Source organism: Pan troglodytes, chromosome 3, assembly GCF_028858775.2.
Source record: "Pan troglodytes isolate AG18354 chromosome 3, NHGRI_mPanTro3-v2.0_pri, whole genome shotgun sequence".
Lineage (NCBI taxonomy): Eukaryota > Metazoa > Chordata > Mammalia > Primates > Hominidae > Pan > Pan troglodytes.
Window position 1 is genome coordinate 26,257,868 of NC_072401.2, and position 22,586 is coordinate 26,280,453.

General features: G+C 44.1%; 1 protein-coding gene across 8 annotated transcripts in view; it reads right to left on the reverse strand.

Annotated features, from left to right (window-relative positions):
* The window catches only part of SEL1L3 (SEL1L family member 3), a 144,043-nt gene that overhangs the window by 79,028 nt on the left and 42,429 nt on the right, over nucleotides 1–22,586 (reverse strand). For all 8 annotated transcript variants that reach the window (XR_008547467.2, XR_010156498.1, XM_063809442.1 and 5 more), the window contains exons 8-11: nucleotides 21,298–21,430; nucleotides 19,618–19,758; nucleotides 5,968–6,179; nucleotides 3,712–3,891 (exon numbers count right to left, since the gene is read on the reverse strand). Coding sequence is in view for 6 of the 8 variants with exons in the window: in XM_063809442.1 (XP_063665512.1) it covers nucleotides 3,712–3,891; nucleotides 5,968–6,179; nucleotides 19,618–19,758; nucleotides 21,298–21,430 (666 nt within the window). In the remaining 2 variants the exon portion in view is untranslated. The remainder of the gene's footprint in view (nucleotides 1–3,711; nucleotides 3,892–5,967; nucleotides 6,180–19,617; nucleotides 19,759–21,297; nucleotides 21,431–22,586) is intronic.

Below are 22,586 nucleotides of genomic sequence, written 5' to 3' on the forward strand. Positions count from 1 at the left end.
CTGTAATCCCAGCACTTTGGGAGGCCAAGGTGGGCGGATCACCTGAAGTCAGGAATTCAAGACCAGCCTGGCCAACATGGTGAAATCCCGTCTTCCCTAAAAATACAAAAATTAGCCGGGCGTGGTGGCACATGCCTGTAGTCCCAGCTACTCGGGAGGCTGAGGCAGGAGGATAGCTTGAACCCAGGAGGTGGAGGTTGCAGTAAGCTGAGATCGTGCCACTGCACTCCAGCCTGGGTGATAAGAGTGAGACTCTGTTTCAAAAAAAGAAAAAAGAAAGAAAGAAAGACGGGGGAGGAGGGGGTCTCCATCTGCTAGGGCTGCCATAACAAAGATCCACGGCCTAGGTGACTCAGAAATTTTCTGATAGTCCTAGAGGCTGGAAGTTCCTAATGAAGGTGTTGGAAGGCTTGGTGTCTTCTGAGACCCCCCTCCTTGGCTTGCAGATGGCCGTCATCTTTCTGCATCCTCATGTGGTCATCCGTCTGTGTTGCCTGTGTCCTACTCTCTTCGTTGTTGTTGTTTGAGACAGAGTCTTGCTCTGTAGCCCAGGCTGGAGTGCAGTGGCATGATCTCAGCTCACTACAGCCTCCGCCTCCTAGGTTCAAGTGACTCTCGTGCCTCAGCCTCCCGAGTAGCTGGGATGACAGATGCACACCACCATGCCTGGCTAGTTTTTGTATTTTTAGTAGAGATGGGGTCTCACTATGTTGCCCAGACTGGTCTTAAACTCCTGACCTCAAGTGATCTGCCTGCCTCCTCCTCCCAAAGTGCTGGTATTACAGGGGTGACCTACCATACCTGGCCTCTAATCTCTTTTTATAGGGACACCAGTCCTACTGGATTAGAGGTCTACCTTAACAGCCTCATTTCAACTTAATCAACTCCAGAGATCTGATTTCCGAGTATGGTTCCATTCTGAGGTACTGGGAATTGGAACCTCAACATACGGATTTTGGCAAGACACAATTCAGCCCATCAGCTGTTGTAGGAGCTCAGAGGGGAGATGATGAGCAACAAATTCAGGCAGCAGCAGGGGTGCACGTGGGGAGGAGAGAAAAAGTGGCATGGAAAGCTGTTGGGGGTTGTTGACTGGTGGGATGATGGAGGATCCAAGATGACTCCCCAGGTTCTAGCATGAACAATCGTGCCATCTGCTGAGGTGTTTGCAGGGAATGGAGATGAGGAGGGATGTGTTTCTTTTGCAGTATGTGACAATGACGGCAGATGGGGATTTGTAAGAAAACAGCCAGAGATTAAGTCTGAGTATTATCATATGCGGAGGGCAGCTGAAACCAGAGGTGTAGATGAGATCTCTGTCCAGAAAATGTAGAGAGAGAACAGAAGATTGGCAACCAAACCTGGAGGAAGAGCAGCTTTTGAGGAGTGGGCAGAATGCGAGGACTAATCATTTGTAATTAAGCTGCAGAAACAAACCGAAGTACTAGCCACCTTCTTTCTGTCTATCCTGAAGCAGAGTCCTACTAAAGCATAAAGAAAGCGATGTGAAGGGAGAGCACTAATAAAGATGAAATGATGTGAACCATGAGTTACACAAAAGAGAGAATGAAACAAGAATCAAGAAAGCAGTTATTGATGGGTCCTTGGTTTGTTAATTAGAGGTCTGGCTTTCTCTGTCTTCTCATTTACTACTTTACGCTGGTGAATTAATAGATTTCTCAACAAAAGAACATTTAAATCAACATATGACACCTGTTTAAATTCTTAAGAAGCCATTAATTACACATTCTTAAGAAAATGAGCTATGACACAACTCTTCTAACTGTATAATTCCTATGTGTGATTCTTAATCAGGTGACTTTTCAGCTGCAAGACGGATCTTTTCTATTCATCTCCTCTGGTTCTGACCAATTAAACGTTTTCTTTCGCAATCACAACATTTCATATGCCAAATCTTCAAAAGAAAAGGAGCTTGTTAGCAACATATCATTTCCTGTTGCTAATTTATGCTGAATTTGAATTCTTAAAAGTATAACATATACATGTAGAACATTATTAACACATCCAGGCTTAGTTTAAAAAAACAGTTTTTTTTTGGCTTGGCTTTGTGCAAATTTTTTAGAACAATTCTTTTTTTAAAAAAAACTTTACCAATTAATAAATCTATTCCTGTAAATTGAGGTTAAATTATACAGACAGAAAATACATGTATAAATTATAAGGGTGTGTAAGTTTGTTCAGAAGGAATCATTATTTTCAAAAGGAATTAGAGTGCCTACATAGACAGCCTTTTGGTGTTTTAGAGCTTGACTCATGTTCAACATTTACTGACAGCATATCTTCAAGTCATTTACTTCATAGCCACCCAGTAACCACTCTAGATTTCTTTTCCAGAAACCAACCATTCCCAAACATCAAAGCTTGAATTTTCTGCATTGAGGATTTCTGAGCCCAATCCAGGGGCAGAGCTGGGGACCAGGGGTCTGGTTCCCAGTCAGCCACGCAGCCTAAAATTCAACAATCCTAACCTAGCTAAGCCTGTCTCTCAGAGCTGCTCACTAAGCAGGGGCAAATCAAGTTTATGGCACTTGCCAGGCACAGTGGCTCACGCCTATAATCCCAGCACTTTGGGAGGGTGAGGCATGCAGATCACCTGAGGTCAGGAGTTCAAGACCAGCCTGGCCAACATGGCGAAACCCTGTCTCTATTGAAAATAAAAAAATTAGCTGGGCATGGTGGCACACGCCTGTAATCCCAGCAACTCGGGAGGCTGAGACATGAGAATCGCTTGAACCCAGGAGATGGAGGTTGCAGTGAGCCAAGATTGCACCACTGCCTTCCAGCCTGGTGGATAGAGTGAGACTCTGTCTCAAAAAAAACCAAAAACTTATAAGAAGCAACCACTTTATTGTCTACCACCATTCGATGCAGATCTGTATCAAGAGGCAGCTTTCTTTTATTCTTACACTATCACCTTTTAGTTGGACCCTATTACTCCCTGTCCTCTGAAAGAAGTCTGGAAGCAAACCATCAGTTGGTGTAATGTAATACATTATGGTCTTTTGGGAGATGTGAGTCACTGATTTTTTGTCCAATGAATCAATAATATTTGGGAGCCTGCAAAATTGGGGGCTGGAGTTAGTGTCCCTCATCTAGTCCTTCATCTGGGATAGGGTGGAATCTTCAATCATCACACCCTGTTGTCAGTCACCTGGGAGCACTGGTGTAGCAAGGCTCATGGCATGGGGACAGACATTTCTTAAGCACCCAGCAGGGGGAACATAGCTGGGTAGGAAGCTTGCCTGTGTCCATTGTAGACATTGCTTGCTCATCACACATTGAAAGGAGCCCTTACAGCTTCCTGCCTCCACTGAATTTGACCCAATCCCACCTAACATCTCCAGACCTCACCATCTCATAGGGTATTGGCACAAAGACAAGATGCCTATGTTTCTGGTAGGTACACACTTTTTTGCAAAATCAAAATCTGCCCAAGGCTAAGTTGACTCTTCACATACCAGTCCTCTCACAAATGAAAAGCTTTTCATGCATAAATGTAGGGCTGCCCCCGCATTCAGCCTGAGAACACAGCCAGGTAATAGGAATTGGAGAGTGCAAGAAAGCTCCTCTCTCCATTCGATTATGTTCAACCTCTGAAGGCCAACTACAAAAGCAGCCACAGGGGCAGACACTTCATGAAAGCAGGTAAACAGGGCCATAACCATTCCCAACCTTTTTTCTCTCTCATACCTGATCTCCTTGCAGTGTGTGCTGGTCAAGGGGTGTCTTGGTGGCAATGTTGCTGTAGTAGGCATACGACAATTCCCAGTCCAGGGGGTAGTTGTCAATACCCTGGTAGTGTTTATACCCAAGATTCATTGAAGATAGCCTCTCACTCCCCTGGCCTCCAACCAAACTATACAACATGCCCTGTTAGGAAGAAATTGACAAAGAGTTCATGAGATTGTAGATAGGGTCATAAAATCCTAACACTGAAAGGTCGTCAGGCCCAATTCCTATATACAATCCTAGCCATTCCAGAAATATGTTAACTTGCCTTTTTTTTTGAGACGGAGCCTTGCCCTGTCGCCCAGGCTGGAGTGCAGTGGCACAGTCTTGGCTCACTGCAAGCTCCGCCTCCCAGGTTCAAGTGATTCTCCTGCCTCAGCCTCCCGAGTAGCTGGGACTACAGGCGTGCACCACAATGCCCAGCTAATTTTTTATATTTTTAGTAGAGATGGGATTTCACCGTGTTAGCCAGGATGGTCTCGATCTCCTGACCTCATGATCTACCCACCTCGGTCTCTCAAAGTGCTGGGATTTAACTTGCCTTTTAAAAAAAATAATAAAATGAAATGGGAAAAAAGCCAATCCAGCTTTCTATTGGTTTACAAATTTCCAGCTAGCTGCCCTTCCTAATGTCAAATAGCTTAAAACGCCCTGACTTTTGCCTCTTCCTGGTACAAACGGGGATCTTTCATGACTTCTATTGCAGCACCTTCTTGGGCACCAGCCAACCATCCTAAGTCCCCTGTTCTGTTTCAGCGACATCATCGATGGACACAGGGTCTGGATGGCGGGCCCATGTCCCATCCTCACACTCTCAGAATGTTTGTGCTGGAAGGGTCTTTGGAGATTGACTGGTCTGACCACCTCATCTCACAGTTGGGAAAAGAGAGGCCCAGAAAGGGGAAGTCGATTGTCCATGGTCAACCAGCCACTTCGTGGCAGAGATGGGACTAGGCTGTTTTCATTATTCCACCCTTGTGGGGACTGCTTCCGGGACTCAGGAAAACATGCCGTCATTCAGGAGCATCTGTAAGCCAGAGGCATCATAAGCAAATAACTGGAAGGGAACGTGGAACCATTTGGGCACATCTCAACAGTCTGAGCCTCCCCAAACCACGCATACACAATCACCTATGCAAATCTGAAAACGAAAAGCAATCAGGGAACATTTAGCAGTGCTTATTGCAATGGTTCATTTGGTGTGTCAACTCTACTGTGCCATCGGGTACCCAGATGAAACATCATTTCTGGATGTGTCTGTGAGAGTGTTTCCAGATGAGATGAATATTTGAACTGGTGAGGTAAGCTACACAGATGGCCTTCTCCACTGTGAATGGGCATCATCCAATCTCTTGAGGGCCTCAATAGGACAAAAAGGCAGAGGAAAGAGAAACTGGTCCCTTTTTGCTTTCTGCCTGCCTGCCTGCTTGAGGCAGGAAGACATCAGGGTTTTTTGTATGGTTTTTTTTTTGTTTTTTTGGTTTTATTCCTGCCCTTGGACTGGAATTTATGGCATCATCTCTCCTGATTCTCAGGCCTTCAGGCTTAGACTGGAATTACACTATTGGCTTTCCTGGCCCTCAGCTTGCAGACGGCAGACTGTGGGACTTCTCAGCCTCCATAATTGCATGAGCCAATTCTTTGTAAGAAACCTCTTCCTATATATATCTAATCCCATTGGTTCTGTTTCACTGGAGAACCCTGACTAATGCACTAGGAAAATGTAATTCTAAATGTTAGACTAGTTGCATAATAAATTTGGATTCAAAACCAGAAATGAAGCCGTCTGGTATGGCGTTTATTTTGATGACAGACTGCTGGATGCAGCAATACTTTGCTTCAAGGTCCAAGTGACTTCACTTAGCTAAAAAGTGATGTGGGATAATGGTCTCATAGGCAGAGTAATGACAAGAATTTGGTAAGGAGCACCTGTTCTTGAAGAACTGGGGTTCTGGCAAGCACTGACACTGTTCCTTAGCTGGTACACCAATCATCCCCCCAAGGCCTTGTCTAGAAATGAATGAAGTGCCCTTTTTCACTCACTGAAAGCAAAGGATCCTGTATTTAACACAGCCCCAGGACATTTATCTTGAGTGTAAAGATTTTTAAAGGACTCCAAGGAGCTGCAACATGTCCAGTTCTACCAGGGGCACGAGAGCATTGCTTTGCAAATATAACACAGGTGACTGATGTTAATGGAGCAATGAAATACTCTACCTGCAGCTGATCCCGAGGAACATTTAATCCAGTCTCATAAAAGACTGCGAGGTAGTAGGATGCTTTATGGTACCCACAGCAGCTGGAATCCATCAGAAAGGGGACGATAGAGCTAATTTGGTGAAGACCATCAACGCTAGAGAGTCTCTTTACAGCCTTCTCAAATATCTTCCCACCGATTTCTGATACAGATTCATTTTGGTTCCTTGGCACTGTAAATAACACAATTCAGAGCACACACAATTAATTACCATGGGATCGACGTGGCTTTAGAAAAAGAGGAAAAGCCAATTAAATCACCTGAGTTATTGATATGGTCGGTCCTGCAGTGCCTCAAAATATGCCACCTTCTAGGGAGGTAAATGAAACCCTTTGGGGATGCCATGGTGTCATTCTGTAAATAGCTTTTTCTTTGGCACTATATGACAGCCTAGTATCCTGGGGAAATGATGTGCTATATGTAGCTTAGAAATCGCCTCAAGAGAGTAATTTACTCAGTGTAACTCATCACTAAATCAGGACCACTGAAACTTCCAGAAAGACCTTTTCCCCCCTAAGACTCCCTAAAGAAGAATGCGTTTTATCTCACAAACAGTTCTTAGGTACTGCTCTAGAAAGTTGAGCAAAAGAACCTTATTTTTAGATGCTTTCTAGACATCTTTTGTCCCCAGTTTTTCTCATGGGTCTCCAAATAAAAAGAACGAGTCAACTTTTATTGAGAGCTTACAACATGCCAAGTACTGGGTTAAGTGTCTTATGTAAATTATGTCATTTAATTGGTACACTTTTATAAGGTCGGTACTATTTTCAGCATCCCCATTTTTCACACGAAGAGACTGAGGCCTGGAGAAGAATAACTTGTCTAAAGTTACAAAGGCTGGCAAGAGGCAGAGCCAAGCAGTGAGCCCTGCTTCGAAGGTCACTAAAGTCAGAGTTCACAGTCACCCTGATGCACGTACCCTCAATGAAAAGTCAATCAGTTGCCTTAATAAGTACCTTACCACGCGGATAGAGACTTGTTTACACAACTGCTTTAAGCTATATGATGCTTCCTTTTACATAATTCTCCCATGAATCTTTAAGCTGATCATCATTTAAGCCCAAACAAGCAAGTTTTATGGCCCTAGATGTACTGTTAGAGTCTTCTAAAGTCTATCTTCGTTATTCACATCTCTTGTTAATTCAGCCAACGAATGTTTACTTTCCATTATGTGCAAGGCACTATGCTAGATGCTGTGTTACAAAAGGCCATATAGGACTGCAAAGATACTATTTACATTTAACTTAAGACTTAACTTTTAACTTAAGACTTACATTTAACTTAGGATGTGAGTTAAATGTAAATGTACATGTAAATAACGTTGATGTAAATGTTAAGTTAAATGTCAACTTGACTAAAATTTCACCTGCCTAAAAACTATGTCCAACATTTTTCTTTTTTCTTCATTCCGTCAAAAATTAAAATGTTGTGGTTTGTTGTTTTTGTTTTTTGTTTTTTTTTTTTTTGAGATGGAGTCTTGCTCTGTCGCCCAGGCTGGAGTGCAGTGGCGCGATCTCGGTTCACTGCAAGCTCCGCCTTCCGGGTTCACGCCATTCCCCTTCCTCAGCCTCCCGAGTAGCTGGGACTACAGGCGCCCGCCAGCACGCCCGGCTAATTTTTTGTATTTTAGTAGAGACGGGGTTTCACCGTGTTAGCCAGGATGGTCTGGATTTCCTGACCTCGTGATCCACCCGCCTAGGCCTCCCAAAGTGCTGGGATTACAGGCTTGAGCCACCGCGCCCGGCAAAATGTTGTTTTTTTTAAAGCTCAGGAGGCAACGAGAGAGACTCACTCTTATCAGCCCTTCATCAGGATTGAACACAGAAGAGTATCCAATGTGGGAAGGTTAGGGATGGGTTTATTTAAGGGCAATTTCCTTGCAGAGGTCCATGCTAAAAATGAAAGTTGAGATCAGAAGGACCCACAGATGAAATTGTGAATGCTGACACGTTGTCAATGAGCGGGTACTGGTGCCTGGGGGCACATGGGTGGGTTGGGTGTCCCTGAGATGGGGACACTGTGCCTGTGCTTGCAGACCCTGAGCTGTGGGGAAGGATGCAGCCACCACCTCCACCAGCTCTAAGGCATCCTCCAGCTACTAGCTTCTGGAACTCCTCCCTGCCTACCTCCTGGCTCTGCTTTTGCTTTTTTGATCCCAAGTACCTGGCACAGTAGGTGCTGAAAACATTCACTTTACTGAACGAATGGAGTTTGTTCCTTTTTCTGTATTTTTTTTAAACTCCCCAGAGAAATAACAGCTTGTCGTAAAAAAAAAAAAAAAAAAAAAAAAAAAAAAAAAAAAAATTCAAACAATGCAGATTTGTATAAAATAAAAACAGAAATCCCATCTCCCTCAATCTTTCTTTAATAACGAAGATTAAAAACTATTAAAAGCGTGGTATGTAGGCTTTGACACTTTTGCTTGGTATATACAATAATTCATATCCAAATCTATTTACATATCTACATACACATTTTCTTTACCAAAATGGCGTATTATGCCATTGTAGAGTCTGACTCTCGACTTTCTTTTTTAAATTAACTACACATTATGAATAACTCTCTGGGGCTGTCAGAAGCTCATTCTTTCTAATGCTTCAATAGTATTGCATTCCGTAGCTGTACCATTTTCCCCACCAGGCCTCTATTTTTAGACTCCTGTGTTGTTTCCAGTGGTTTTGCTATAACCAACAACGTGGCATTGAACATCCTCGAACATTTCCACTTCCCTCTGCTAATCTGTTAGGATGACATCTGCATAACACCCCTTTTCACCAGCAGCCTGCGGAATCTTGTCTTGGATTTTCCCTTTGCATAGTTAAGAGAAGTCCGTTCTATCCAGTCTTTAGTTGTAATAAGAACGTGGAATACACTGAATTCAGTAGACACTGTAGCACTCAGAGTTGCAAAATAAATTCTACTGCCACTTATTCATGTGTTTACTTTTAAATGTGTGCTCATCTTGGATGCCCCTCTGCACATTCCCAGCAAAGCAACGTTAACATTTGTTAACGATTCATCCCTGCCTCACCTATTCTGCCAAATGCCTAACTAAGATGATGAGTTTTGCCAGAGTACCCGTGGACCCGAGCTTTGTAGGCTCAGAGGAGGAAGAGACTCCAAACCAAATGAAGCTTCAAATGAAACACTTGTCCTGCCGACCCCTGGCACAGAACCCCAGAAATCATTAGCAGGAGCGCCCAGGTAGCTGAGATTGCTGGAGAATAAGGAACAAAAAGGGAATCCTTCACAAAGCTCAAATCTTTAGCACAAAAAAAACTTTGCAGATTGAAACACAGGCAGTTTGAAAGGGCTGTGTTATTTCTTTTGTATGTGAAATTCAAAACTCCCCCCAAAATATAACCAAACAGTATTTTCTCTGAAAAAGAATCAAATAATTTTCTTCAGTAGTAAATATAAATAAAAATAATAATCCTAAGGTAAAACTGCTCATTTTGCACATTTGGTAAACTTTGAATTCCAACTGTTGCTCAAAAGCAAAGGCATAATGTCTTGGGTGATATTGTGAAACTGGTGATTTTAAAGTCAGTTTAATGAAACTGTTAATTTCACCCATCTGGCTTAGCATATGCATTTTTTTCTAGTCAATCTGTAACTAAAAACATGCCTTGTTTATGGAGATTAATGGTTTAATGAAGAAACAAACAAACAAAATAGAAGAAGCAGCCATTTTCCCATTTTCTTTCTTTCAGCGCCCAAAGCTAAGAAACAAAAGCCACTACCACCACTAATTACCCCTTACTATTTTCCATGTAGCCCAGAATCATTTATTTTGCTTTTTTCCCCTTTTTCACAGTAATATCATAAGGTCACCGTTTGTGTGCTCTTCTTTAGAAGAGGCAAAAAGCAGAATGTGAGAAGGTAGCCACTTGCTAAAGGCCCCGGAGCTGGGACCAGCGTCTGTTTGAGAATTCAGGAGCAGAAAGGCACCTCATTCCTTGTGACAGGAATGTAGACATCAATAGGAAAGTCATTTTTAGTTTCAAGCTTCTGAAAGGTATAATGCATCCAAAGTAGAAGTTTGAAAGGGGAAAAAAAGGAAAGGAGAAAATGTCACTTAACTATTAAAAGGAATGATCTACACCAAGTTGACTGGTTTATAAAAACACAGGGCATTCCTCATCTGCACTCTGACCTGGAGATCCTCATTGGGCTCACAGCCTGCTTTCTTTTTCTTTTTCAAAAAAAGCCTATTTGGGCCATGTGCAGTGGCGCACGCCTGTAATCCCAGCACTTTGGGAGGCCGAGGCGGGCAGATCACGAGGTCAGGAAATCGAGACTATCCTGGCTAACACGGTGAAACCCCTATCTCTACTAAAAATACAAAAAAAAATTAGCAGGGTGTGGTGGCGAGTGCCTGTAGTCCCATCTACTTGAGAGAGTGAGGCAGGAGAATGGCGTGAACCCGGGAGGCGGAGCTTGCAGTGAGCCGAGATCGCGCCACTGCACTCCAGCCCGGGCGACAGAGTGAGACTCTGTCTCAAAAAAAAAAAAAAGCCTATTTTTACCTTTGTATGTACTGTGTAAATTTTCTTTTCTTTCTTCTTTTTTATTTTATTTTATTTTATTGAGACAGAATCTTGCTCTGTCGCCCAGACTGGAGTGCAGTGGTATGATCTTGGCTCATTGCAACCTCCGCCTCCCAGGTTCAAGCAATTCTCCTGCCTCAGTTCCTGAGTAGCTGGGATTACAGGGATGCACACCGTGCTGGCTAATTTTTTTTTTTTTTTTTTTTTTTTTTTTGGTAGAGACAGGATTTTGCCATGTTTGCCAGTCTGGTCTCGAACTCCTGGCCTCAAGCAATCCACCCACCTCTGCCTACGAAAGTGCTGGGATTACAGGCTTGAGCCACGGCGCCCAGCCTATTTTATTTTATTTTATTTTTTAATAGAGACAGGGCTTCGCTATGTTGCTTAGGCTGGTCTTGAACTCCTGGCCTCAAGTGATCCTCCCGCATTGGCCTCCCAAAAGACTGGAATTACAGGTATGAGCCTCCGCTCCTGACTCCGTATAAACTTTCTGACTTTACACATGTCATTTTTCTCCCTGCCTTCTTCCTTTCCTTCCCTCCTTCCTCCATTTCTCTCTCTCTCCTTTCGGAGCTGTTATTCTCTGAGCAAGAAAAGCATAGCCCATTGTTTGTTTTCTTGGTGTCTCTGTGTATTTTTTTAAAAAAACTATATGTATGCTTTTAAAAAAAAGATAATAAAGATGATGGTTCTTCAACAAACAGGGAACACAGCTCTTAAAAGGAAACAGTATCCCGATGTTATTATGTAACATAGTTGTATTTCTAACATCTCCACTCTCTGCGTTTTAAGGTCTCCAAATAAACATCGCAATTGTTGGCAAAAATAAAGTCAAAAGCAAGGTAGAGCTTCGCTAGTGCAGCCAGTCACTCCTTGGCGTATTGTGTGGGGACACCTCTGCCCCCACACTCAGCACTCCGGAGCCTGGGGGCAAGAGGCAGCAGTGGTCCTGAAAGGGGCGCAGATGGTGTCAGCCCAGGGAGCCGAGCCCAACCTTGGACCTGGCCCCATCCCAGAGAACCATTTGTTGGCAGACCTTGGACTTCCTTTAGCCACAGGCACCAACTCCCTTGGTCAGAGGTGCCTAGTGCAGATGAAAGGCAGGAAAGGAATAAATAGGCCTGGCCTTAGGGCAGATGTCCCTGGGGCCATGCTGCCCAGCTCCCCCCTCCCCTCTCTGCCTTCATGTCACCTGTTCAGTGCCTTTGTGTCCTTCCTCACTGCTCCCTGCCACAACCAAGAGCCCGGACTGCCACTGCCATCCCTGCAGCCTCTCACCAGCCCAGTCCTCATCGCCTCTCTTCTCTGGATGCCAGAGCCCCATTCAAAGGGTTTTTGAATTCAAATGGCTCAGTTTTGACAGGTAAGGTGTGACAAGAAAGTAAAAGAAGGAAATGGCCAGCACAACTCTTAAATAATGAAAAAACATGCATACTAAAACACCACCATACTAGCATTAGAAAAAGCCCAAATGCTAATAGGGCAATTTCTATGCTCTGGCAGGAGCCATTTTCCTAGAGAATTGGAGGTTCCCCAGGAAACAACATAGAATTTGACCAATCAGAGTCCCCTCTTCCGGAGTCCTGAACGTGGGGTCTCATGTTGGATGCCACCCCAGAGTCTAGACGGTGGTGAACTACGGGCCACAGCAGCACAGGAGAATCCCTGTGCCAAGCAAGAAAATCAGGATGCAGAGCAGAGGCCCTGGAATGCCCGAGGCAGCAAGGAGACTCGGCCACATCTATATGCGCTGCAGTTGGGCGCCCCGAGTAGCCCCGCCATGTTTAATTCAAAGGCGTGCCCGCTCTGGGAGGCGAGGAACGGGTCCTGTTATACATCAGAGAAGAAAACACCAGTGGGAACAGCTGTGTCTTATACCAGGTTAGCGCATCAGCTGTCAACTCTCAATGAGCCTCCCTCCTCTGTACACCCTGGCACTTGGCACAGAGTTGTGTGTGGGCTGGTCCACGATTCTCACTGTGGTCGCCCCAGGGCCTGGCACCATGTGGGATGCACCCAGTACATGGGTCCTGAATTGGGTTTACAGGTACCTCGTGGCTGCTTTACATCTTGGAACCTGTATATCTCAGCAACTAGATTACAGATCATATGAAAGCAAGAACTATGACGGCTACATTTCTGGGATTCTTTTGTAAATGAGTGTGCACAGACCTGAGCAGGATTCTGGTCTACTGCTGTTGACAGCGGAAAGCTGGCAAACAGCGTCCTGGTAGACCTGAGAAACAGAACGATGTTTTACAGAAGTGTCTACCGAGAAAGAGCAGCCGCTCCTCAGAGGAAACAGGCTGAGGGAGAGTGGGAGAAATGAGGGAAATGTGGAAAGAAGCAGAGTAAGTCCATAGAACTCTTAGCAGTCTGGATTGGAGCTGCGGCTTGGCTAGCGCAGACCTTGAACTTGGGTCTCCTGGAAGTCAAATTCCTCATTCCTTCAGTGATTCATTTACCCAACAAAGATGTTTTGAGTACTAACAGTGAGATCACTTATTCATTTGGGCTGCCGCCATTCAGTTACTAAACAAATATTTATTGAGGCAAGGTTCTTAAAAAACAAACAAAAAAAGCAAAACCCTAAATACCGTTCCTATCTTTGAGGAGTTTTCTTTTCCTGTTTTTTTTTTTTGTTGTTGTTGTTGTTGTTAGTAGCCATCCTCATGGCTGTGAGGTATAATTTATTTTTGTGCAGTAATTTATATATTGGAGAAAGTCTGGTTTAACCGGAATTTAAAATGCAATGCTTTTATAAAGTGACATAATGTCTACGACAGAACTTAGTGAATAGAAAGATACCATATGGACCCGGAGGATAGGTTCGCCTGAATAGAGCTCATCTTACTCTGCCTTGAGTTACACCATTCGATCCTACACGTGTCTCCGTCGCTCACTCCGTGGCAAGCTTGTTAAGGGTGGTGTAAGAAGTGGAAGGATCCAACTTATACTTTGAATTCTTGACAGTGCCTGCAACAGTGCTAGGCATATGTTAGCTGCCTATGCCATATGTTAGTGAAGTGATCCTTCTTCCATATGACCACACATGGCGTGTTTGTGCCCCATACTCACCAAAGAACATACCTCATCCACCCACACTCCTCAGTTTGCCTGCCTGGCAAACAGCTGTTATGTTCCCACTCAGATACCTCTCCTCACGTCATCTCTCCTGTCTCCCCAGGCAGATGGCTCTTCTCTGATGCCCCCCTTGCCACAGTGTAGGCATCCCCTTTACCAGAACTACCATCCTGCATAATGACTGTCGACTTTCCTGATTTCACAGTAGAGCTTGGATGTCCTCAAAGACAGGGTTGGGCACAGGGGCTCACACCTGAAATCCTAGCACTTTGGGAGGCCGAGGCAGGGAGATCAACTGAGGTCAGGAGTTTGAGACCAGCCTGGCCAACATGGCGAAACCCCGTCTCTACTAAAAATTAGCCAGATGTGGCTGCAGGCATCTGTAATCCTAGTTACTCAGGATGCTGAGGCAAGAGAATAGCTTGAACCCGGGAGGCAGAGGTTGCAGTAAGCCAAGATCATGCCACTGCACTCTAGCTTGGGCAACAAGAGCGAAACTCTGTCTCAGAAAAAAAAAAAAGAAAAAGAAAAAAAAGGCTAGGTGCAGTGGCTCATGCCTATAATCCCAGCACTTTGGGAGGCTGAGGCAGGTGGATCACTTAAGGTCAGGAGTTCAAGACCAGCCTGGCCAACATGGCAAAACCCCATCTCTACTAAAAATACAAAAATTAGCTGGGTGTGGTGGCGTGCGCCTGTAATCCCAGCTACTCAGGAGGCTGAGGCAGGAGAATCGCTTGAACCCAGGAGGCAGAAATTGTAGTGAGCCGAGATCCGCCACTGCACTCCAGCCTGGGCGACAGAGCCAGATTCTGTCTCAAAAAAACATACAAACAAACAAAACAGGAAATAACAAGTGTTTCTGAGGATGTGGAGAAATTGGAACCCTTGTGCACCGTTGGAGGGAATATAAAGGGTGCAGCTGCTGTGGAAGACAGCATGGAGGTTTCTCAAAAAATTAAATGTAGAATTACTATATGACCCAGAAATTCTGCTTCTGGATACAGTATATATCTAACAAAAAATGAAAGCATGGTTCTAAAGAGATATTTTTAGGCCCATATTCTAAGCAAAGTTATTCACAATAGTCAAGGGGTGGAAGCAACTCAAGTGTCCATCGATGGATGAATGGATAAATAAAGTGTGGTATAAACATGTCATGAAATACCATTCAGCCTTAAAATGAAAGGAAATTCTAACACACACTGCAACAGAGGTGAACCTTGAGGACATTATGCTAAGTGAAATAAGCCAGTCACCAAAAGACAAATACTGTGTAAAATACCACTTATATGAGGTATCTAAAGCAGTCAAACTCATCGAAATAAAAAGCAGGATGACGGCTCCCAGGGTTTGGGATGGGGGCAATGGGGAGACGTTTACTGAGTATGGATTTTCAGTTTTGCAAGAAAAAAGTCGTGGAGCTCTGTGGCACAATGTGAATATCCTTAGCGCTGCTGAACTGTGTACACCTAAAACTGGTTCAGATGGCAAATTTTGTTATGTGTATATTAGCAAGAATAAGAATTTTAAAAAGATAAATCACAGCCCTTAAAGAGGAAAAGTGTAAATATTTGGCAAGTCTCTTTTGTAATAGAATAATATGGTTATTCTGGGAACAACTCAAAGGTGCTGACCTCACTGGACGGGAATGTGGAGGACACTCTTTTCCACTTCCCACTGGCTGTTAATGAAGCCAAAGCCTCCTCACTCTCTACCCCCTGCAATGTTCTCATCTCTGCTTTGAAGTGTGTTGTTGGCTGAGATAGTGAGCAGATGATCCATCTAAAATCACACAGTGTGGGGGGAAGAAACGCTGTCAGGTCTGAAACGTGCATATGTAGCGGCCTGAAAGTGGAGTGCTGGCTGTGTCTATGAAGAAAAGCTGCTGGCAGGGAAGAAGATGACTCTCAGACAGAACCAGAAATTACAGCCCATTTTCTCTTGCACCATGATGTCATCTTATTTGTTAAAAATTCCAGAAAAAAAAATCCACAAATTAATGCCCTTTGGGGAAACTATGGAAGCTGATGTTTTCTTTTACATTAGCCTAAATGACTCTCATTCAAAACACAGCCCCATTTTGATTCTATCCTGGCTCGTAGGGGGCACTCAGTCAATGCTTGTTCAGTAAATGAATGAATGAAAGGTTGTGAGTAACTTCAGAACACACCCACTCAGTTAAATTCCTTATCTTTGTTACCACGCCTATTCAGTGCCTACAGTAAGAATTCCAAGCATCAAACATCTCATGCTTGAATCCATTCTTATAGCTTATCTCAGATATGAAAAATGTAATACAATGAGGATGTTCTAATAAAGTCTATTAATCAACAGGACAGGACAGGTCAGGGCAGCAGCAGAAAATAGAATGCAAACACAGTTCCTATTAACTAGAGTCATCTGAAGCCCGCCGGAGCCAGCTAGGGCCAGACGCTGTGGGCAGGAAGAACTTGGAACGAAGGGTATTTGAGGAACTGGGAACGGCGATAGCGTCACACTCGTCTTACTACGGTTCTTTTTATAGGAGATCAGAGTAAAGACGTGTTGGAAATATAAACTCATTTTTTTTTACCCTCAATTTACAAAATCAAGGTTTTTTTTTTCTCAGCCTTGTTAGGAAGCTGGGTGCAACATAAGACACCAGTCTTTCTCCCAGGTTTGCTGGAAGATATTATGATAGCCCCAAGCAAGGGCACTGTGCCAGGTAGAGAGATGACCTTAAGGAGTGTATGCCCCACCTCTGCAGAAGGCTCCCCAGTCCTTCCAACGTGACCTAGAAAAAGAGGCGCTGAAGGCAAATGGGGCCCGGGGCTTGGTTCTAGAAATTCACCTAAACTTCAGTTCTCCCTCCCTGCCATCTCCTAGGCCAGGGAAAGGCAGGGAGAAGAGGAAGGCAGCTGGCCATGTGCCTCTGGAAGCAGAGGCTGTGGTGGCAGGGGAGGCTGGCAGGTATGGTCCCTCGGGGGAAGCTCCTTGGTGCTGTTCTAATTTGGCACCAGAAGACCCCAATGGCAGGTTAGTCATGAACGGTGGGTCCTAAAGTGGCAAATCCAGCTTTGGGTCCCCCTCTCTCCCCACTGATGGGGGCCCCAGAAGTCTAACGGAGGTCAGCAGAACAGGCTCACTGTGCGGGAATCTAGCGGTTCTGCAGCGCCCATACGCAGGGAGTCTTAAGGTAAGGGGACTTATGATTGGGGTTTTTAATTAGATTTCATTGCCAGGCCTCCATGGAAAACAAATCATTCTAAATTCTTATAAACAGAATTTTGAGCTGCAACAATAACATGAAAACATTCTCATAGACAGTATTTACTTAAAAAAGAATGTTTTGTGGGAAGGATGCACTCCTGTTCCCAATCAGCACAACTATTTTTAAGTAGGATCAGAGCTCTCGTAAAGACAATTTTGGTGTGGATGTGGTCTTAGTGCATTTAGCCTAAACTGTCCAACATGCGTCTCCCTCTCCTGTTTGCGGGTCTTGGGGCATGGGGCTTCGTCACCTCCAGACAACCATCCAACGGAAACCTGGAATTATCTCTGCCCAGTAATAAGAGCAATAACATTGACATAGCAGTGGTTCTCAGCTGGGGGTGATTTGGCCTCCCTGGGGACTTGGGAGCATTTGGCAATACCAGGAAATATTTTTGGAGAGGAGGGATATTGGGGGGCGGTGCTTTTGGTATCTAGTTGTGGAGTCCAGAAATGCAGCTAAACATCCCATAACACACAGGACAGCCCCCAACAAAAAAAAATTCTACAGTCCAAAATGTCAATATTGTGAGATTGAGAAACCCTGCTTATGTAGGGCTTACCGTGTGCTGATACTGTTCTAAGTATATTGTATATATATGAAATACTTATATAATAATATATATTATATACTTATATAAGTATAAGTATATACCTATGTACTTATAATATATATTATATATTTATATATTATATATTATATATGTATATTATATAATATAATATACATATATTATATATGTATATTATATATACATACACACATATGCACACACATATACATACACATATATACCTATATATACATATACATATATAGATCAATTTATTGAACCCAATACTAGAAGACAGGTACTATTATCATCCCCATTTTGCAGATGAGGAAACTAAGGCTCAGAGAAATTAAGTAACTTGCCCAAATCACACAGCTAGTGAGTGTTAAAATTGGACCCAGGACAGCTGGCTCCAGAGGCTACGCCACTCATTACACAACATGACGCAGCCTCCTGCCTACTTGTCCTTTGTGCCCACATCCAAGCAGCCATGGAGTCCCTCAGAGCCCATCTCTACATCCTTCAGCTCTGTTCCTGTCACCATGTCCCACTCAGGCCTGCATCCACTCCTCAAGGGACCATGGCAATATATTCCCTTCTTCCAGCTCCACCCGCTTCTAATTCACCTCCCTGCCATTCACTGCCACCAGAGTGACCTCAAAATCCCAGATCTCACTATGTCTCTTCTTCTTGCTTGAAACCCTTCAACAGGTCCCTGTCACCTGAAAGGTAAAGCCCAAACTTCAGGATGGTGTCTGAGCTCTCGTTGGAACAATCACTTTGCAGGGCTTCTCCTGCCTCCCCATTGTCACGGCACCATCATGCGACATGCTGTGCTGTTACCACCTCTCAGGGTCTGCTCTGCCTGCAATTCCCACCCCCAACTCTCTTATCTGGCAAACACCTGCTGGCCTTTCAAGAATCAGTCCCAGTGTCTCCTCTTCCAGGAAGCCTTCCCAGAACACCTCAGCCCTCCAGGTAGAACTGACCACTCCTTTCTTTGTGTCTCCACCATTAGCTTCTATATCTTTAATAAAATGCATTACTATTTTTCTTTGCTTTCAAGTCCATTCCTCAAGGACAGAAGCATTGTGTTACTTCACATATCTCTGAAGTCTAGCCAAGCAACTGAGTAGTCACTGAGTAAGCATCAGAAGAATGAATGATAAAATATCCCATATGACTTGAATTCTTTGCAGGATGGTCACTATTTGCAAAGGAAATCTATGCTGTTAGACACTGCCATTCTTAGGCGGTGGGTACAATGTAAGACACCAATGTTACATGAGGCAGAAGTCAGTTTCTGCATCGCCTCAACTCAAGATCTGGTTCTATGCCCAGGACTATGTGGAGTTGCCTCCCACCACTAAGACAGTTGGCAACTCCCTGCTAGGATCCTCTTCACCAGACCGAACATCTCCAGCTGCCTTTCCTCTTCCTAACAGGCATGGTTTTAAGATCCCTCATGTCCCTAGAATATGCACTGAATTACTAAGCAAACCCAAATTGCACTGGGCCTACAGAGAAGCTGGTGGCATCTGGGAAGTTTATGCAGATTCCTGAGATGATGCTTAAAGTGTACTTCAAATCAGAGGTCCTAAGTTCAAGTGTCTGTGGGCTCAGACGGGTCAGATCCATGAATGAAGTAAGCAGGAGATGATGAAACAGACAGGAGGGGCTGTGGGTGGACAAAGTATGCCTGGTCTGAGCCTCACCTCCACAATTGCTGCCACACAGGGGAAAGGCCCAGTCTTGCCAGATCTTTGTTTTTTTCTTCTTTTCTTTTAAAAAAGCTAGAAATTTGCATTTTCATACAAGCTTTTTAGATACACATAACTGATTTTTTTAAAACATATACAACAAGGTATTTTCCAAATCAACAGCATCTGGGGGCTGGCTCTGGCTGCGGCCTGTCCATTTGCTGCCTTGGCTTTCGATAAAGAATTGCTTGAGCGATTCCTAAATTTAAGTTTTTGCATTTAGTGTTGGAAGTGTGCACAGATATATCGAGAGTTGTGGACATACAAGGGCAGAATTTAAATCTGAAATTAAACTAAAACACTAGGGTTAAAAATAACTTTAAGGCATAAATCACCAAAGAGGGTGAGTGAGACAGAGAAAAACAAGGGGCCTTTCTAACCAGCGCCTAAAGCCGAGGCAAAGACTCAATTACCGGTCAGCAGATCCATCTCCAGCAATGCCTGGAACAAGCTGGGGTGTTTGTCTTTCAGCTCCTTCTCCCAGGGGAAGGCTCTGCACATCGAGGGTCTCCCATACCTGCGCTGGAGGTCCAGGTAGGAGTTGTGGAGGTGGCCTACACAGAAGAGGGAGCAGAAGATATCACACCCTGTAGCAGAAGATAAGACTCACCTCCCTAAAGCCCTTCTTCCTAATAGGAACTAGAAAGAAGAGGCCAGACTTGCCATTACTGGATGTTGGTTTTGGTCCTTTTGGGATTTGAAATTGGCTATGATGCTTTTGCCTCCAGGTCACAAATTCAGAGCCAAGTCCATGAGAAATGTGCCAAAGTTGCTGATGGCTGTTGAATAATTCTACAGAATGAGCAGCTGGCCTCTGACCGGTCCCCAGGAGGCCAATATCTAGGCCATTTTTTGGCACGTGAGTTGAGGAGCAAAGCACAAAGACCCTCAGGGAGGCAAGGCAGTTGAAGATGATAGGAAAATCTTCCTAATGCCACCAAACAGATGGGTGTGCATGCCTGGCCTTCTATCTCAGGGTATGTCTCCTGAGAGTACATAAGTTACCAAAGTCAGTTTCTTTCCTCTTTGGGTTATTACTATTCCTATATATCTTCCCCCTCCTGTTGACAGCATCATATTTTCCGGATGATTCAGCAGCGAGAGCAGCAGCTGGGGACCAGTATAGCCTATTCTTAAATTGAATTGCAGAAGCACTGTCTTTCCACACTCACCTGTCACCATCTGTAATCACTACCTGGGACCATTTCATGTGAACCCTATTGGACTGGGGCATGTTTGAGATGCATCCCTCCCTCCACGACCTGGAATGAGAAGTTCCGCTCTGGAGATAGAGAGACATATGGGCAGGACTGAAATACTCAATTCGCTTTTGCTGATGGCAAAGGCCTCACAGGAATTTCTCTTCCAGAAGGAACATATGTGAGTAACTCTAGTGCCACCATATCAAACAGCAAGATCCACAGCACAGAGAAACGTGTAAGTGCTAGATCCAAGCTGGAACACTGGCGAACCAGACAGGACCAAGTTTTGTAACTGATATAACACCCTGTGTGAGTAAAAGGATGTCTGTGCAAATATAAGCATGCATGAAAGCAGTCTATTTGAAATTCATTCCTTCTGTTAAAAATTACCGATGTCTTCGAGAATGAGTCAATTTCAAGGATTTAAAAAATAAAACTGAGCTCCAAACAACAAAGTCACCATTCAACATTTCTGAAAGCTAATATTCAGATATTAACGGCCCAAAACAAAAGTGCACTGATGGGGAAACATTTCTAATGATTAATTTATTTTCCAGTTCATTTTTATTTTCTTAGGCTGGCCTTATGGATGGGAATAACGCCATGCGAAGGCACAAAACACTCGCTTTCATTTGTACTTGTAAACTAGATTTTTATGGTTGGAGCTATAAGATGTTTTGGTTCTTCTTGGCTGTCATTGGTCTTGGTAGAATCCAGGTGGAATGTACAATTTCACCTGTATCCACCAGTGGGCTCAAGGTCACACTTGTCCCATCTGGCATCTGAGCCAAGTCATATATGTTTAATTTTAATCCTGTTATGGAGAAGCCAAACATGTGTTTATGTAAATGCACAGAGCTTAAAACAGCTCCCCTGAAGCTCAACACTTACATGCTTCTTGTCTCTCGCCCCCGTGCTTTGCTGCAGATGCATACGCAGATACTATTTCTTGAACCTCAGCACACCTTTCATAATATAACTTGATTTGTTCAGCAAGTTGCTTCTCACGGAGGGGATTAAAAATCTACAAGAGGCAAGAAAGTCAAATGAACAACAATTGCCATCAAATATCCATCCACCTCTAGGAGGATGTGTTTGGGTTGACTTTCTTCTCCCATTGACATCTCCAGGTGGCTCGTTTGTACACATATCATCCACTCTGGATTTGCAAAGCAAGGTCATTGGTATGAATTCAAGGACACGCCAGCTCTGATGGCTTCCCTTCAGCTTCTCTTTGTGTCCAGCTTCTTAAATGTCAGAATTTCCCAGAGACTGGGACTCTTCCCTCTTCTTTTCTCTGGCTGTACTCTGTCCCTAGAAAATCACACTCACCTCCCCCTTCAATTCCCACGAAAAGATGCAAGGGTACCCACGATGTGCCTGCTGCATCAAAGAGCCCTCCTCCCCTCTTCTGCAACCTCCAAGAGCTGGCTGCAAGGCCATGGCTTCAGGACAGGCCACCCTAGTGGCTCACCCCGTCTCACTTATGGGCCGATGTATCCGTTCCTGCCTCAGCACTCCCAAACACATCTGAATTAAAGCACGTATTTTATTCTTTCATGAATTCCCTGTTTAAGATCCCGAAAGGGAGCGCCTCAGGAACAAGGGACTTAGCTCAGTGTGCTTCAAAATAGAGGCTGGGACCCATTAGAGGGTCACACAGTTATTTCAGCGGGTGGGAACCTACAGAGTTTTGGTGGTGTTTTTTGTTTCTATAAAGTAGAACACAAAATATCAGCATGCACTGAATATAGCAAGGGTATGTATTCTTAGAATAATTTTGTTTCCATTTTGTGTGTGAATATATGTATGCATATGTATATGTACTGTTCATGATATTAAACACATTTCTTTCTTTCTTTCTTTTTTTATTTTTTTTTTATTTGAGACAGTCCTGCTCTTGTCACCCAGGCTGCAGTGCAGTCGCACAATCTTGGCTCACTGCAACCTCTGCCTCCTGGGTTCAAGTGAGCACGTCCAGCTAATTTTTGTATTTTTAGTAGACACGGGGTTTCACCTTGTTGGCTGGTCTCAAACTCCTGACTTCAAGTGATCCACCTGCCTTGGCCTCCCAAAGCGCTGGGATTACAGGTGTGAGCCACCACGCTTGGCCGATATTAAGCAGATTTCTTATTGTGGACAACCTTCAAAACAATTTTAAACCTATCCATCTTGCTTGT